Below are 17,822 nucleotides of genomic sequence, written 5' to 3'. Positions count from 1 at the left end.
TTTAAAAATGTTAAAAAAAATAACAAACAAAAAAAGAAGCAAAAAATATTTTTTAAAAAAGAAGAATCACCACCAGGTTCAACAGCTTTTAGAGATCATAAAGAATTTTTGCACAAAATTTCATTACACTTTCCCATGTTAGTAAATCTATTATCTATCTGCAGCTGTTTGAAAATGAACTTTATTACCTCAAAATATTCTAATAAAACAATACTCCCATCTAGTGGATAGGGAAAAAAAAAAGTTTGGCTTATTTCAGCTGTGAACAGTAGCAAAATAAATAAGGAATGAAACTATAATGAATTTAAAAGTTTATTCTATTTGTATCACCATCAAAATGTCCCCTCGCCCACAAAACATAACCTAAAGAACAGTGAAAGGTGTTCCCTTATAGGAATGGGTGGGGAGGGTAACATATTACAAAACCAACTCTGGAATCAGGTGTAAATGTTACTCTGAATCGCATTTGTTGCTGTCAGTTTCTTCAGTATCTCTGTGCTCTGGGGAATATTCTAGAAAGAGAGGGGGGGAAAAGGTGTTAAGAATAAAATAAGACCAAGAATTCAGTTAAAAGCAACTTGCATATCCCAACCCCACACTCTCAAGGCCAAGAAGAATGGCACCCAAAAGGTGCTTCGGGGATGCAGAAGCCAGAGGGCCACGGAAACCGAAGAGCAGACACAAGGAGAGGGAGATGGCTGGGTGATGAGAGGCAGGGATGCCAGCTAAGGAGCCTCAGGACTGCAGCAAGCCAGTGCCAAAACGCTGCAGACTCTCTCTGGGAGCAAATGCGGCTTTACTGGCACCTCATTTTGGGCTTCTGGCCTCTGAAACCGAGACAGTAAACTGTGAAGCTAACTCAGGATGTGATGTTTGTCATGGCAGCCAGAGGCAGGCACCATGAGCTCTCACGTCCATCTGCACACTGCTACCAACAGGGATTCACCCACCTTCCAATCCAGATAAAGTGCACTACCTTCGCAAAAGCCCCCTCCCCTCAGCTGGGCAGTGCTGTGTCCTCTGCAGTTCGCCCTGCAGGGCCACAGCCACCCAGACCACCTCAGGACAGTGGCACTGACTCACTCCTGGAGCCCCCAGGATGGCCCTCGATCCTTGAGGTGTCCAGAGAGGACACACACAAGACTTCCATTTTGTCAAAAAAAAATACCACTTTCAGAAGGGAAAAAACTGTGTATTAACTCAAGATGGCTGTATTTGGCCATAAGAAAATGGCACTTCTCAAATCAGCTATTTTACTCTCCAGCAAGTCATTATGTTCAAAACAAGAAATGAAAAGGCTAAACAAAAAAGTTATTTGAATTTCCCCTTCAAAGAACACCCTCAGAAGCAGAAAACTGACTGAAATTCCATGTGACAAATGCTTTATAATTCTCAGATAAGTCCAAATAGCTATGATTCATGCCTGCATGCCGTGTAAAGTTAAAGCCAAGAGCACAGTAGCGAATCCAAGAGCAGAATTCCCTGCCCTCAGGGAACTTATCTCCAGACAAGTGGGAAAAGCAAGTCAGTCTGTACATAAGCAAACGAAACCACGAGCTAGTGTTTACTTTGAAAGAGATGCTTTAAAACGAAAGAACTCAATTTGTCAGGAAAACCATCCATAATTCTAACTGATTTGAAAGATATGCTTGAAGTATGTTAAATTATAGAGTTATGCAAGTTCTAACCCATGTTAATTCAACAAATGGTTATAGAGAGCTTACTTCTGCATCCCAGGAACTTGACAAACTGAGGACACCAAAATGGCCCAGCGGGAACTGAGAGTCTAGTGAGGAAACTCAATGATGACACTTGTACAGTGAGCTAACTCCAACAGCACTCATCAGAGCAGTCTTCTCAAGGCTGATGGTCCTGCCATAACAAGACCAGGCCAGGGGACAAGGTTGTTAGGGTCTCTTACCTTTAAGAAAGTTCTTAAACTTGGGATGCATGGATTTCCGCAAATCATTTAGGGAAAGTATGGGAGTCCCTAAACCAGCCGAAATGATGTGCAAGACTTTTGCCTGTTTCCTACATGTGTTTTTTGGGGGAAGGAGCCCACAGATATATACGAACTGTGGACAAAGGATAGGTTTACTCTATAATCCTCTCATCTTCACATATCCAGTCTTTCCACACAAAATTAGATGAATAAATGTTATGATAAAATGTGATCCACACTCCACTCCAAAGTGCCTTCTCAAAAATTACAACCTTGCAAATTAGTTAACAGAAACTTCTTCAGCAGTAGAACCATCTTTCTACACACACATCTGAGATTTAACTGCAGTGCACTAACCCACCATACATGAACCAAACAAGAATCAAATTATAGAAGCTTATCTCCAGAAGAGGGGGTCACATTCAAATTCAAATCACCAACTTTTCAAACCTCACCTTGAGAAGACAATACTGCTTATGTTTTAAATTGCTGCCACACATTTATGTTTATTAATAGGCTTATAATAATTCAGCTATTCAGATTAGTTGAAACCTTACCTTAACTAAACCTTTCAAGCTTCTGGAAGAAAGTACAGGTTTAAAAGCTTCAACTGTAATCGGGTCTAATTTCATTACATCAGTATAACATAAGTACAGAACTGCAGGGATTTTCCACACTTGACAATAACTCAGAACTATGAAAGAAAAAGAAAAAAGTTTTCTATTTTATGATTTTAAAATTTAACATCTTTAAATAATAATAAAGGTTGGTTTAAAAAATAGTCACGTCTCAGTTACTTCTTTAACTTGAGGCATTTAGTACCATTTGGACCAGTACGGAATGCGTATTTTCTTTCAAAGCCAATATAATAGCTTGCTTTTGTAAATATTATATTTATTTTGTATTTCCTGAGCATATTTTTAACAGTGAAAAACATTAAAATCTTGCTGACTATAATAAAAAAGTAAATATCTTTAAATAATGAACATATTTTGTATAATGCAAAATATTTAGCCATTTTTCATTCTAGTACACTTAATATTTAAAGGCAAAGAAAAAACCTTTTAACATCATTTATTAACAAATAACAATTAGTTATATACTATAATAACATATTAACTATTGGAAAATAAATGCCAATCTATTTCTGACATGATGCCAGGCTATAACTAATGACAGTAATAAAAAAATATTAAAACCAAGATTCAATATCTGATATTTTGATGATTAAACTTACTTTACCAGCTTTTCGTATACAAACAATTTATATCATTGGCTACCTTGTGAGTCATCAGAGACCAAAGAGAAACAAAGCAACCTTGAAACCTAGAAGTTAGAAAATCTGAGCTGCTCTCCTAACTGCTGATGTGTCTGAAAAACTCAAACCAAATACAATGTACTGGTCACTATGGACACTGAGGGTTGAGAGCCGTACACTGCTGTGTATCACCCATTACCAACTGTCTAGAGGAGCTCTACAAGTAAAGACACAACTCTGGTCAGGCAGCACCACGCCCCAGCAGCACACTCTGCATTTTCACACCACCTGCCGCAGGAAGATCGTGCACGATGTTTGGTTGTTCCAGCAGGGAACAGGACACAGTGTCTTTGAAATTCTCTGTTTTTAGGGCTTTCAGGAAGGGAGAAGGGAGGCTGCAAGTAGATTCTGGAGTCTTATAGTCAGTGACGTGTCGGCAGGTGAGAATGGTTATCTGCATGTTCTTCCTTGCACAAGAGCCAAAAACCTAACAAAGAATTGATTTCGAATTAAAAAGTGAAACTTGAGATTTTGCTACAGAACAGAAACAGTCCTCCGGTTACTGACCTAGCACCCCCTTAGTACTCTCATGCCTGGCAGGAGTGGGAGGGGCATGCCCTATAGAAACAGAACACAACCGCGCCACTCCTGCCCCAGTCTGATTTCTGGGTCTGATTTCTAGCTGCCGGCTCTCCTCCAGATCACTGTCCTCATATGTGATGAGGACAAGCCACCGCCTGGGGCAGCATCAGCAGGACTGCTCTCCAAATGAACAGCTGCACAGCTGGGAGCACCCATGTCCCTCCCTCCCCACCCTCCCTCAGCCTGGAGTTCACCTCTGAATAACGACTCTAACAACTATGGGCACCTGTCAATCTCTCTAGACTTCAGTCCTCTCTTGGAATCTGAAGAGTGTGGGTGAGATCACTGCCAAGGTCCCTCCCAGCTTTTGAGTTCTACAGTGAGGTAAACGAAGCAGCCACTTTCAAAAGAAAGGTACAGATTTCAGGTCACTGTACCTTATTTGAAAATATTTTATGAGGAGAAGAAAATGGCTATTTTCAAAGAATAACAATAAATCTAAATATTTTATGTGTCATAATGGTTTGTAAGACTAACTTCACTGTATCATAGCTTTGTAAACAAAGGCAAGAAACTAACACTATATACATTTGTTCCAAGGAGCAGGTATATCTCATTTAAAAAAAATAAAATGACTCACAAGGCCAAATTTATCACCCTCCCTATAATAATTTCTAGTCTGAATCCACAAAATCTGACACCTGCTAGTCTGTGTGCAATTTATTAGGATTATGCGGCTGACATGGACAACTCAGCAGAGAGACCCAGAGAGTGAAAAATTTTTGTTATTTAAAAACATCTGTTTTGGAAATGTCTAATTTCACATATTTTTTAAAAGTCTGGGAGAGGAAATGTGTTCATTTGTTCTACAATACAAACATTTTGAAATGTATCCTTTACATGCAGTCATCCTACATAAATAAAAAATAAATCCAGCAGCTCCTAACATTTTGAGATCTGATGAAAGCTACAGACCTTTTCCCTAGAAAGTTGCATGTATACAGAATGTAAAATCATGTATGTATATAAATACCCAGAGCACTGCAACTTCTAATTTAATGAAACATTTAATAACTAGCAGAATATTTTTTTAAGTAGGCCAATCTGATTTTACAAAAGTTGTTAGGGCTCAAATGTGTCCCCCAAAAGATACGTTCAGTCCTAAACCCAGTCCCGTGCATACGGCCCCATATGGAAATAGGGTCTTTGAAGATCAATTAAGACAAGGCCAAGTGGATTAGGGTAGGCCCTAAACCAATGACTGGTGTCTTAAACAGGAGAAGAAATCGGGCCAGGAAGAGAGAAAAGACAGTCGTGTTGATGGAGACAGAGAGTAAGTGATAAAAACGCAATGGACTGTCAGCAAGTTGCTGCCAGAATCCAAGACTTGAGATGGAGCCTGGCCCTGCCAACACCTTGACTTCGGACTTCTGGCCTCCAGGACTGTGAGACAATAAATTCCTCTGTTTGAAGCCACCTACTTTGCAATGTTCTACTACAGTCACCCCAGGACACTGAGCCACAGCGTACACCAAATTTCTTATTTCTGATAATTTAAATGCAATACCTATATAAAAATATAGCTAAGATTTAAGCTGACGTGTTGCTAAAATGCATAAGATTCTCAAACTGTAAGATCTACCTCATTTAAAAATAAAATGCAACTGCCAAAATTAGGAGTACCCTCTAAAATTCCTAGTTGAGTTAAACTCTTCACTAAAAATCATTTTACTAAGCACATATAATGTGCATTTTCCAATTGAAATGACCCAATCTATTCATGCCTAATACTAAGAAAAATGAACATAAAGTGTGCCATTTGGAAGTTGCTATGTACCTCAGAAAAGCTATATTCTTTTTCCTAATCTAGTCTTGTGGGACATACCTATTGTTTAAGGTGGAAACTTTGATTGCAGTCTTTACTTTTCGATGTGACACATTCAGGCATGGATGTGACCTTCTGATTGGATTGTTTCCATGGAGATGTGGAACACCCAATTATGAAATGGACTTTTTGATTAGATGGAGATATGACTCTACCCATTCAAGGTGGGTCTTAATTAGTTTGCAGGAATCTTTAAGAGAACTCAGGGAAAGGGTAAGAGCTCAGAGCTAACAGAGATGCAGACATGTGGAGATGCTTAGAGTACCAACAAAGAGAGCAGACACTTAGACAAGGATGTTTGGAGATGGACAGCCCAGCACATGTCACCAAGTGCCTTCCCATGAGATACTAAGCAAGCCAGAACCCAGAGCTGTGTTCCAGAGGAGCTAAGTGAAGGTCTACAGAGGCTTAGAGCGACCACTGTAATCAGAAGCTGGAAGGAATGGAATAGGGAACAAAGACCAGCAGACACGACATGTGCCTTCCTATGTGACAGACAATGACGTTTCTTAAGTATCTTTTTTCTGGATGCCTTAGTTTGGACATCTTTATGGCCTTAGAACTGTAAATTCATAACAATATATCCCTTTTTAAAAGCTATTCCATTTTAGTATATTACATTCCAATAGCACTAACAAACTAAAACATAAAGACACACAGGGATGTGTACAGTCTAGGCCAAATGGGAGCTGAATGCCTGTCCCTTGAATGCTGGTTCTAGCTCACATCTCATTTCCCTGAGTGTTTCTCACCTGCCTCTCCATCAGTATACACTGCAGATTTTCACCCTTAGCCATGACATGCTTGTCATGTGTGTAGCATTTTTTCTTTCAAACAAAATAATGAACTGGGTGGGAAGAATCCAACTACATTTAGTACTTCTATGACCTACAAATAATTAACACAATTCTGGTTACATTTGTTAAATTGGTCATGTTAATTCTTTATATTTATAACAAACTCCTCACACATTTTTGAGAAAAAATGGCAAATACATCTCCTCCTCCCGGGTGTGAGTGCAAGACTTTAAATAAAAAGACACTGAATCCTTTAAAAACGGTTGCTCTGGTAGTGTAAGTGTTTTGGTTTGTTAAAGCTGCTAGAATGCAATATACCAGAAATGAAGGGACTTTTCAAAAGGATAATTGATTATGTTACAAGTTTACAGGTCTAAGGTCATGAAAATGTATAAACTAAGGCATCCAGGTAAAGATACCTTGATTTAAGACAGCCAATGGGTCCAGAACACCCTTGCCAGTTGGGAAAGCACATGATGATGTCTGCTAGCTTTCTCTCATGGCTTCTTATTTCATGAAGCCCCCCTAGGGACATTTTCCTTCTTCATCTCCAAAGGTCTCTGGCTATGTGGGCTCTGTCAGCACTGAAGCATTTCCCAAAATGGTTCCCTCCTACAGGGCTCCACTAAGCAACTCCACCTTGAATGGGTGGAGACACATCTCCATGGAAACCATCTAAATAAAAGGTACCACTCATAATTAGTGGGTCATCACATTTTCACGGAAACAATAAAAAATATTCCTCCCAGCAATATGGAATGAGGATTACAGAACATGGTTTCTTTTGGAGTACATAACAGTTTCAAACCAGCACATAACTATTCACAGATTTTATTTTCTTTTACCTTTTCCAGCCATTGGTACTGTTGATCTTCAGCAACATAGCAACTGCACTGACAAAGGAAAACCTGAAAAATCAAATCCATGCTTTTATCAAGGCAATTAATTTTATGAACACTTCAAATTGTCAGCATTTACACGCAGTGACTCCTAATGTAACACTCATATAACACCTATTTCCCTTAATCCACTACTGCCTGTTTCTCCTTAAAAATCAAGAATTAAACCATTCTTGAATTTAATATCAAAATAAAGTGCCTATTGGCAGAACAATCACAAGAGGTATTGTAGGAGATACTGAAGCATCCTCCAAGAATACTACTTTTTATAGGATCCCCTATAAAATGGGAATATCACCCCCTATCGTATGTGGGGGAGGGGGTCACATATTACCAAGACTACACTCAAAATACTCTATAAAACTTAAGCTTACCATATGTAGCTGATATCCTAAAACAGTGTTGGTGCTTGTAAGGATGGTATTACTTCAGAAACCAAGTTCCAGAACACATACTCCCAGACGAAGAAGTGAAATAATGTGCAATGCCAGGATGTCATAAAAGGATGGAGCCAACTTCTGATGATTACTAAAAGATGTCAGCCATACGACTCAACCACATTTTCTACTAGACTTCTGAAGATTACTAAAAGATGCCAGCCACACAACTGGCATTTATTAAAATACTGCCAGTGAGTTCTCCCTGTCTGCCCCCCCACACACATGGGACATGACCCCCACACATGGGACATGACTCCCGGGGTGTAAACCTCCCTGGCAACGTGGGACAGAAATCTTAGAATGAGCTGGGACTTGGCATTAAAGGATTGAGAAAACCTTCTTGACCGACATGGGGAAGAGAGAAATGAAACAAAATAAAGTGTCAATGGCTGAGAAATTTTAAACAGAGCCAAGAGATTATTCTGGAGGTTATTCTTAAGCATTATATAGATATCTCCCTTTTAGTTTATGGTATAGTAGAGAGGCTAGAGGGAGGTACCTGAAACTGTAGAGCTGTGTCCAGTAGCCATGTTTCTTGAAGGTGACTGTATAGTGATACAGCTTTTGCAATGTGACTGTGTGATTGCAAAAACCTTGTGTCTGATGCTCCTTTTATCTACGGTATGGACAGACGAGTAAAAAATATGGATAGGAAATAAACAAATAATAGCGGGAACAAAGGTTAAAATAAAGTGAGTAAATTGAAATATTAGTGGTCAATGGGGGGGTAAGGGGTATGGCATGTATGAGTTTTTTCTTTTTTCTTTCTTTTGCTGGAGAGATGCAAATGTTCAAAAAAATGATCATGGTAATGTATACACAACTATGTGATGATAATGTGAGCCACTGATGGCAACCATGTCAAGAATGTTTGTATGTTTGTTTGTGTTTACAAAAAAAAAATTAAAAAAAAAATACCACTAGTGAGAATAAAAAAGTATTTGCCAAGTCCCCTTGAGGGACTGGAGAGAAAGGAGGAAATATTCAACTTCCTCATCTAGGGAATTCCTGATATTCTCATAAGCAGTGAGAACAACCAATTCAATAGGCTGAGTTTTCAATCTTGGGGTTCGCCCCTATCCCCTGTGAAGCTTATTCCTGCAAAGAAGTTAAGTCTACTCATAGTTATGCCTAAGAGTCACTCCTGGAGAACTTCTTTTGTTGCTCAGATGTGGCCCCTCTAAGCCAACCTGGCAGGTGAACTAACTGCCCACCTCCTATGTGGGACATGACTCTCAGGGGTATAAATCTCCCTGGCGATGTGGGACAGAGCTGGGACCTGACATCATCAGAATAGAAAGCCTTCTTGACCAAAAGGGGGAAGAAAAATGAGACAAAGTCTCAGTGGCTGAGAGATTTCAGAGTTGGGAGGTTATCCTGGAGGTCATTCTTATGCATGACACAGATATCCTTTTTCAGTTTATGGTGTATTGGAATGGCTAGAAGGAAGTATCCAAAACTGCTAAACTGTTTTCCAGTTGCCTTGATGCTTGGAGAAGACTGTATAACAACATAGCTTTTACAATGTGACCGTGTGATTGTGAAAACCTTGTGTCTGATGCTCCTTTTATCAGGGTATGGATAGATGAGTAAAAAAAAATTAATGATAAAAAATAATAGTAAGGGGAGATAATGGATAAAAATTGTGTCGACTCAAATACTGTGGGTCAATGAGAGGGAAGGAGTATGGGGTATAGGATGTATGAGTTCTTCTTTTATCTTTTTATTTCTTTTTCTGGAGTGATGCAAATGTTCTAAAAAATGATCATGGTGATGAATAAACAACTATGTGATGACACTGTGAACCACTGATTGTATATTCTGGACAGACTGTATGTGCGTGAAGATATCTCAATAAAAATATTTTTTTAAAAAAGAGAGCTTTAGAATCTAGTGGTACCCTGGCTGCCACTCGCCACCTTCCCCCCCCCCCCCCCCCCCCCAAGGCTTGGTACAAAGCTAATCTGATCTTCCAAGGCAGATCCCTGGTCCTGGTTCCAGATGGAGCAGAGTGACCTCACGCACATACTAGGAACATGTATGTCTGATAAAATCTGTTTGGTGGTGGCCTAACAGACTTGTCATCTGAGAACTTGCCCTGCAACTTGAAGGTGGCTTAGAGAGCTCTCCTCCAAAATGCTGTGGGAAAGCAGTAAAGATGTGCTGCCTGGGGTAAGGACTTGATGGTTCTAATACAGAGTACAATGCCGAGGACTGACATTCCTGTCCAGGTAAACCAGGGAATTCCTAGGACTACACGCATGTCCCTAAACAAGAGGCTGAAAAGAGGAGCCCCTACGCTCTGGCCTGGAGCTAGTCTCTAAACTCACTGCATGGATAAGCCCTGAAGAAGAACACTCACACAAGTCAACGTGCAAAGAGTAGGAAAGGTTTTTTGTGTCTTTTTTTTTTTATGTTAGCTCTTGGCATTCAAGGAAAGCCCTGCCCTGCCATGACACTAGCCTGATACAAGCTTAAGGAATGTATCCACTCCTCAGAGTCTAAATTTCAGTGATAACACATTAAAATATCAAAATGTCCCCGTTTCAACAGAAGATTACTAAATATGCAAAGAAAAAGGACATGATGGCCCAGGCAAAGGAGAAGATTAAAGTATGAGAAACCATCAGTGAGGACGATCAGAAGTGAGGTATCCTATTACCACAGTAACAGAAATAAAATTTCCAAGAGCAGACTGCATCCAACAGAAGAATCAGCGAATCTTAAGATAAAACCACAGAAATCATTCAGTTGAAAGAGCAAAGAGAAGATATGGCAACTCTGTGTATGTGAATAATCTCACTGAATGATACACTTGGGAGGGGCTGAGATAGGAGAAAATATGATGCATATATGTTACCATAATTGAAAAAATGAAAAAAGAAAGGGCAACTAAAGAGACAATGACAATTAAAGGTAGTACCTGATCCCGGATGGGATTTAACAAGGGAGAGAAGGTTCAAAAGAACATTATTGGGACATACGAAAAACGTGGAACATAGACTATAAGCTTTATAACAAAGTTAAATTTCTTGAATTTTATAACTGCACTTAAGGTGGAAATATAAGTGAGCATCCTTCTTAGGAAATATACATGCAGTATTAAGTGTTCAAGAAGCATGTCTATATCCTTATGTTCAGAAAAATTGGATTAATAAATAGACTGATACATAAATGGATTACAGATTGATAGCGAAATAGCTAAAACGATACAGCTAATGTGGTGAAAATGTTAAAATTGGTGGATCCAGGTTTGGGGAGATGTATGTTGGAGCTCTCTGTAAGAGGTCTGTATTATTTTTCTAATTCTTCTGTAAGTGTACAAGTATTTTAAAATAAAGTTTTTTTGAAAATTGAAAAATCAGGACAAATTAGGTTAGGATGAAACCTTGACATCAACAGACCAGGACATCAACATCAACAAACACTTAATGAGCATCTAGTACCCCACAGGCACTGCCTAAACACGGAGTAAGCAGCAACAAAGTGGAACATTCCCTGCACTCACGGAGCCAACCTGCTCCTTGGCATTTTTAAGATACCAGCTGAAATAATTTCCTGAACAAGGGTAAGCTTTAAATATCTAATGCTTACAGTTTGTCTCTAGTAGTCATTTCAGAATCCCTATGAGAACACCAACACAATGTATAACCCACATTAATGTTTATGAAAACATTAATGTAGAATTCAACTCCAAAGTAGATGTAAATGAACAAAGACTTCAAATACTATATACATGATGATTAAATAACTACTGTGTAAACATTTGAGTTAAATTTCACATACCGAGGGGTTTGACTTTAGATGGTAAAACACACAGAAAGCATCTGTGGGGGACAATTTGAGAGTGTCTGTTGTTCTACACCATTCGTTCCACAGTTTTGCGCAACCAACTTCTTCCCAGACTCCTGAATTCATAACAAATGAGGACAAAAATGCTGGGAAAGACAATTTACATAGGTTAGTGTTTTATTCTGCAAGTTGCATTTTCTGTTCAATAAAAAGTTCAACTTAACTCTAGAATTTTAGAGCTGAAAGAAACATTGAAGACTGTATTAAGTTGAATTACATGCCTCAACAAAAGACATGTTCTTAATCTGAGTTCCTGTGGGTATGAACCCATTTGTAAACAGGGCCTCCTGAAAATATGTTTTTAGTTAAATGCAGCCATCCGAATCAGGGTGGACCTCAATCCACATTACTGGAATCCTTTATAAACAGAAGGAATTTGGATGCAGTCATTCAGAAAGAAGCCAGAGCCTGAAGTCAGCAGACAGTGGAAGGGCAGATATAAGGAGGGAGATGGTCATGACGGGATGCAATGAGGCCAGTTATGGAACCCCTAGGGCTGCAGCAACCATCACCAGAATGCTAAAGACCTCAGGGGACAAAGCGTGGCCTTGCTGATACCTTAGTTTTGGAACTCTAGCCTCCCAAACCATGAGCCTATAAATTTTTGTTGTTAAGCCAAGCCATGGTATGGCAGCTGTCATAGCAGCCTGACAAATTAAGACAGAGACCATCTCCCTAACACCATGGTTTTGCAGATAAATAAACTCAGGCCCTCCGGATGTTCAAGGCCACACCCTAGGCACAGACAATATCCGAGTCAGGACATGAGAACAGGTTTATTGATGGAGGTTTTACCATGCACTCATGGGGTAGTGTGGTAATTAGATTCAGGTGTCAACTTGGCCAGGTGAAGGCACCTAGTTCTGTTGCTGTGGACATGAACCAATGGTACATGAACTTCACCTGTTGCTCATTACATCTGCTGTTGGCTAGGGGGCGTGCCTGCTGCAATGAATGATGTATGACTTAATTGGATGGTGCTTAAATAAGAGAGCGCAAGGTAGCACAGCCCAATCAGCTCAGCATACCTCATCTCAGCACCCGCAGCTCAGCCTAGGCCTTTGGAGATGCAGAAAGAAGTCACCTCGGGGAAAGCTGTTGGAACCCAGAGGCCTGGAGAGAAGGCCACCAGAGACCATCCTGTGCCTTCCCATGTAAGAAAGAACCTTAGTTGAAAGTTAGCTGCCTTTCTTCTGAAGAACTAACAAAATAAATCCCCTTTTATTAAAAGCCAATCCGTCTCTGGTGGGTTGCATTCTGGCAGCTAGCAAACTAGAATAGGTAGTACTCTACTGAAGACTTTAGACCAAAAGAACTTTATATAAATGAGTCAACAGTTATTTTACCAAGTACTTACTATGTACTAAGAGTGAAAGGGATAACTTCTAGGGAAAGCGATCTTAAGTGGGGTTGCCAAAAGTTCTCAGAGCCTGTGAGCCCCCTGAAGTTACAAAGGATTGTGTGCGTGCTTACACCTGTACACTGTTATAGCAGAAAGGTCCTATGTTTAACCCTCAAGTGAATTAATATGTGTAAAACCCTTAGAAAATGTTAGTGATTATTATTATTCTCATTTTTAGAGTTCTCATTATGTTCCCAAAGGAGTCTCTAAACGAAAAAACTTTTAAGAGCCATTGCTACTCAGGGCTGACATATATATATACTTCTCCACTCCTCCAAGGCTGGCCCAAACCAGGAAACTTGGATACCTCCATACACTGCTCCTGAAACCAGGAGCAATTTCTTTGCATCTTATTTTTTTAATTTATGGGAAAGATGATGTCACACAAGCAGTAAACTCAGAGGACAGATTTTATTCAGAAGCAATCTTATACTACTATGACTTTTTTTTTAAAGTTAAACACTTGAAATCTTTTATCATGGAGGGAAATAAGTAACTTTAGATTCCATTCTTTCAACAAAATGTCTAGTCTTCTGCGTTTTCACTTACCTACTGCATTATTTCCTATAGCAATGATAAACTTGGAACAAGGATATTTTTCTAGCAGGGAAACTTCCAAAGATGTTTTTGTTTGTCTTCGAAGGATCCGCACCTCCCTAACACAAGAAACAGAAGATAAAACTAAGGCAACTTAGAATAAATCTAATTAGTACCAAGTTATGATGAAAAGGGCATTATATGGATGATTCTGTAATAAGTAGAAGGCAAACTTTAAGTTTATAAAGAACATGATTATAATCCTAAGGATAAAAATGGATTCAGGCAGTCCTAACCAATAGATAAAATCATTAGCTGCTCACAACCCAGTGATCAACTTTAGCCTCTGAGCAAGAGGGACAGCTAGGCACAGTGTGCAAGGAGAAAGAGGAATCATCCTTCGAAGCATTCTTGCCAAAAAAAAACAAATGTAAATCTGGCCTAGCCTCGAGAGCAAACATCTATTTACAAGAGATGCAGGTGACAGATACACATGTTAAATTAACACCAAGAGGAAGTAATCAGACAAAGCAGAATATAGGACACTCCAAAGGACAGCCAGTCTCTCAGGCGGGCAAAAATGGGAGGGGGCTGATGTAAATGAAAGACAGCTCAAGAGACAAAACCTCTAAATGTCATGTGTGCTTCCTGTTAGGAATCTGATTCACACAAACCCACTGTAATATGTCATATTTGAGACAACTATCTAAACTGGACCATGGACTATTAGATGCTATCAAAAACATACTGCTAACATCTTCAAGATCTAGTAATAGGAGGTACCTTCTTAAATTTTACACCTAAAGCACAGGAAGTAAAAGAATACACAGACAAATGGGAATTCCTTAAGATCAAGAGCTTCTGTGCCTCAAAGAACTGTGTCAAAAAAGGTGAAGAGGCAGCCAACTCAATGGGAGAAAATATTTGGAAACTACACATTGGATAAAGGCTTGATATCCTGGCTCAACAACAGAACAAACAATCCAATTATAAAATGGGCAGAGATATGAATAGACATTTTCTGAAGAGCAAATACAGATGAAGAGATGATCATTTCATTAGCTAAAAGGGTAATGCAAATTAAGACAATGAGATATCACCTCCTACCTCTGAGAATAGCTGCTATTAAACAGAAAACTACAACTGTTGGAAAGATGTGGAGAAATCGAAACACCTATTCACCATTGGTAGGAACGTATAATGGCACAGCCGTTGTGGAAGACAGTTTGGTGAGTCCTCATAAAAAATAAATATTGAGTTAACCTATGACCCAGCAATACCAATACTCAGTACATATCCAGAAGAACTGAGGTCAGTGACATGAACAGACATTTGCACAACTATGTTCATAGCAGCATTATTCACAATCACCAAAAAATGGATGCAATCCAAGTGCCCATTAACAGACAAGTGAATAAACAAAACAAAATGTGGTATATACATATGATGGACTATTAAGCAGCAGTAAAACAACATGAGGTCTACAGCATATGACCATATGGATGGACCTTGAGGACATAATACTGAGTGAAATAAGCCACACACAAAAGCATACTGGATGCGTTTGCCATCATGAATCTGGTAAAGGTAATCTCAGAGGTTACACTGTAGAATTTATAGCAGATCTAGAGGTACACAAAAGCTAGAGACAGAGGAGAGGCTACCCAAAGAAACTGAATCTAAATGCAAGGGAATGGATTGAAGTGATGGTACCTAACTGGTGGGGTTCTAAGCAACACTGCCATACTGAAGGTGAATATGATTGAAAGGGGATGTATAGTGCCATGTGATTAAATCTACAATTATAAATAAGTTCTTGCATGAACTATTTTGGTGGTTCGGCAGTGAACAAAGTTAGTAGAGGGATATGGGGGAAAACTAAAAATGCATACTATGGCCAATAGTTAACAGAACAGTACCACAACACTAATGGGGCAATTAATTGGGGGGCAGAGACAAGTGATAAGGGGTAGTTTTGATTTGATAGTTGGTGGCATTGTGTTTGCTGGTTCTTTGCTATATGAACCATTGAAAACTGTCGAAAATTGAGAGTGCTGCTGATTGTACAACCAAGCGAGGATACTGTGAGACATGGCTGTTCACTGTGGACATTATCTATAATGCCCAACACAAAGGATACAATGACAGAAAAGCACAATGGCGAATGATGGTCATTTATATGGTGGACTATGATGCAGCTACAAAAAGGAAGGCTGTTGAGAGGCACGCAATGAACTCAATAAATGTTGGGGACAATATGTTGTCCAAAATAAGCCAGAAACAAAAGAAGAAATATGCTAAGATCTCTCTCAGAAAATACTTATAAAAAAATGGTAGCCTAGACTGTAAGCCCTTATAGCAGACACACTTAGTCTGAAGTTGTAGATGTATTTCTAGATTCTGAGACACTGAGTTATGTGTGTACCAGCAGGTAGTTCCCTGGATCTACGAGTAACTTGGTGATATCTAAGACCCAGAAATGGAGTGCTACAGCTCTGAGAGTCAGCATGGCTATATGCAATACAGCTAAAGTAACTGAAAAAGATATCAGGCCTCAATTAGAGTTTACAAGGAAGCCGATCTGGCTGGGTCTAAGGTAAATTAGAATGCAGGGTAACAGATAACAGCATATGTACGCTAGGCTTCCATCTAATGTATGAGACCAAAGGCAGAGAGGTTTATTACGTCTAGAACCTAAATTTCCTGTAATACACAATCTAAATCAACCTGTCTAGACAGCTCATTTAAACAACCCAAACTCCTGAACAGGAACAAAGCCTTGTAATTCTGTATAGCTTAATATAATATAATAACTGGATACATTTCAGACTATGGTGGACTGATAAAGATTACTGGTAGAGTCCCTTGATGGTCCAAAGGGGAAAATACATACATACATACATACATACATACATACATACAAACATACATACACACATACATATTTTCCATAGGTTAACTATTGAACTATCCCATTTGGAAAAACCCCAGGTACCCTCTCAACTACTGGGGACTCCCAAGAAAATAGGACAAATCCTTGGTTTTGAGACTTGCCCTTATGAAACTTATTTCTGTAGGAGGCCTAAGAGTTCTTTCCAGGAAACCTCTTTTGTTGCTCAGACGTGTCCTCTCTCGCTCTCTCTCTCTAAGCCCAATACTGCAAGGAAAATCGCTACCCTCCCCTATGCGTGGGGCATGACAACGTGGGCTACATACAGCAAAGGCAACGGAACCTGGAGGCCGCCCCGCGGGCTCCTGGCAAACATCGCCTCAACAACCCAGGCTCGCACCAGGTGCAGGATCGCAGATCACATGGGGCTACAACCGGAGTTTCAACCTAGGTCTCTGCCTGCAAAGACCTTGCGCCCCTCCCTCACTAGGCTCGGTCAGGGCGGGAACTAAACGCGCTTCCCGCACGCGGGGAAACCCGGCACCCGCGGCCTGCCCGGCCCAGCGCGCTGCCCCGAGAATTCCCGAGCCCAGGACCGCACCTCTTCCGCGACAGGTGCTGCCGGACCTCCCTGTCCTCGGGCGACTCCCTCCTCCTCTCCTCTTCCTCATCGTCGTCCTCCGTTCCGGCTCGGCACGGCGCCTTCACTACCTCCCCGAAGAACGTAGCCGCCATAGCCCGTCACCGGCCGGCCCCGCCCATCTGCGGCGCCACGGGACTGCGCACGCGCCCCGGCGCCCCGCCCACTGCCCCACGCGACACTTGACCTCCGGGTCGCGCTAGGGCGGAAACCCGAGGCTGTTTCTCCGGCTGCCGGGTCCCAGCGGGAAGTCGGGGGAATGAGAGGACTACCCGAAACGAGCTGAGGGCGAGCGCAGGGCCAGGGCCCGCGGGGGCCGGGCCGGCGCGTGGCTGAGTGGAACGGGACCTCTTTGTTTTCGGAGGTCGCGGACTCGGGGAACAGAGGCGCTGGGCCGCCCTTTCCCCAGGCTGTACATTTCAGGGACGGGGCCCGCCTTTCCTCCAACCCGTTTCAGTTTACTTCTCGGTCATGAGTGAGACAGGTGAATTAAAATTATTAAGCACCCGGCTCCGAACCTAGGCCGCGCCCAGCTTAATGCTGGCCCATCGTTCCGAGGCTCGGGGGTCTAAGGTCTGGAAGAGGACGCCCACCGGGGGCGGGCACCCGGCGCCCCGGACCGTCAGGTACTGCCCTGCGCCTGTGTGGGCGGCGAGGAGCATGCACGGCACAGCGGACAGAACGGAGGAAGGGCAGAA

The 17,822-nt window shown here is 41.0% G+C and overlaps 1 protein-coding gene across 2 annotated transcripts; it reads right to left on the bottom strand.

Moving 5' to 3' along the window:
- Positions 1-299: 299 nt before the first annotated feature.
- PSMG1 (proteasome assembly chaperone 1) lies at positions 300-17,272 on the bottom strand. Of its 2 annotated transcripts, XM_077119068.1 has the most exons (7): positions 17,086-17,271; positions 13,607-13,713; positions 11,590-11,741; positions 7,310-7,372; positions 3,489-3,687; positions 2,500-2,636; positions 300-512 (listed from the first exon to the last, which is right to left on the bottom strand). In XM_077119068.1, the coding sequence occupies exons 1-7, from the start codon at positions 17,217-17,219 to the stop codon at positions 438-440; spliced, it is 867 nt and encodes a 288-aa protein (XP_076975183.1). In that variant the 5' UTR covers positions 17,220-17,271; the 3' UTR covers positions 300-437. The 2 variants fall into 2 exon arrangements, with proteins under 2 accessions (XP_076975183.1, XP_076975184.1); XM_077119069.1 differs by lacking the exon at positions 13,607-13,713 and having other exon boundaries at positions 17,086-17,272.
- Positions 17,273-17,822: the final 550 nt, after the last annotated feature.

Source organism: Tamandua tetradactyla, chromosome 10, assembly GCF_023851605.1.
Source record: "Tamandua tetradactyla isolate mTamTet1 chromosome 10, mTamTet1.pri, whole genome shotgun sequence".
In the NCBI taxonomy this organism is placed as follows: domain Eukaryota; kingdom Metazoa; phylum Chordata; class Mammalia; order Pilosa; family Myrmecophagidae; genus Tamandua; species Tamandua tetradactyla.
The sequence above is the reverse complement of the archived record's forward strand: the minus strand, read 5'-3'. Positions and strand labels throughout refer to the sequence as shown.